Here is an 859-nt window from a genome sequence, read left to right as displayed (position 1 = left end):
AAATTCAAGGGTGCCAAAAACTACAAGATGCACCCTTTTTGCAGTTTCCACTCTCATAGAATTTACAAATTTTCAGCCCTTTGGGCGGATGAGCTGCGTACGAACCTGATCCATGGGCATAACCATGGCTATTGCTGTATGGCCACTGCCGGTTATTATGACTGTTGTGACCGTTGTTCAACCACTGCCGGTCCCTGCTGTGTCCGCTGGATCTCTTCTGCTGGCTCCCTCGTGGACTGCGCTCGGTGTTTCCTCGGGCTGAGTCATGATATGACAGTGCCCTAGGGCTTAGTTCCGAACCAGACTTGAGAAGCCTCTCGACCACTGGTCCAGCTTCAACTGTGGTTTCTGATCCCAGTCTGAGAGCTGTTGTCGTTAGAGTCAGGTCGTGAGTTATTGAAGCTGGAGCTGGCGCTGGCGGTGCAAAAAGCAGGAGCTCTGGACCAGCGGTTCCACAGTGGCTGAAGGGAGTGCTTACTTTTTCTTCTGTGCCCATTGAGCTTTTCCCGGCAGAGACATTTTCGAGAATACTCGCCTGAGAGACATCCATTCTGCATGTTTCAGGAGCGAGGGACATGCGTGCCACAGGGTTAAAGAAATCTTTTTCTGGTCCTTTTGTCAAATCATCGTCATCATCGCAGTGAAATGTTGAGGTAGGTGAAGAGGGCAAACCGTTCTGCTCCATTGCTTCAACTTCTGCTAATAGATCTGAAACCGATTCATCACACTCGTCAGGGTCAGCAACAATGGCCGGCCACCCAGATGACTGAGCCACTTGGGTGTTGTCTGAAGTCTGAGTAGTTGTGGCATGATCAGCTACCAAATCAATTGGCTTTACAGACGGTGCAGCTAAAACAAT

The 859-nt window shown here is 49.9% G+C and overlaps 1 protein-coding gene across 1 annotated transcript; it reads right to left on the bottom strand.

Moving 5' to 3' along the window:
- Nucleotides 1-4: 4 nt before the first annotated feature.
- LOC109131720 (zinc finger CCCH domain-containing protein 44-like) lies at nt 5-853 on the bottom strand (the record flags this gene model as incomplete). Its single annotated transcript, XM_019242895.1, has 1 exon — nt 5-853. A coding segment is annotated over one exon (849 nt), but the record flags the coding sequence as incomplete, so codon positions are not given.
- Between the last annotated feature and the right edge of the window lie 6 nt (nt 854-859).

This window comes from Camelina sativa, unplaced genomic scaffold (genome assembly GCF_000633955.1).
Source record: "Camelina sativa cultivar DH55 unplaced genomic scaffold, Cs unpScaffold03233, whole genome shotgun sequence".
NCBI classification, from domain to species: Eukaryota; Viridiplantae; Streptophyta; class Magnoliopsida; order Brassicales; family Brassicaceae; genus Camelina; species Camelina sativa.
This window is presented reverse-complemented; position numbering and strand designations above follow the sequence as displayed.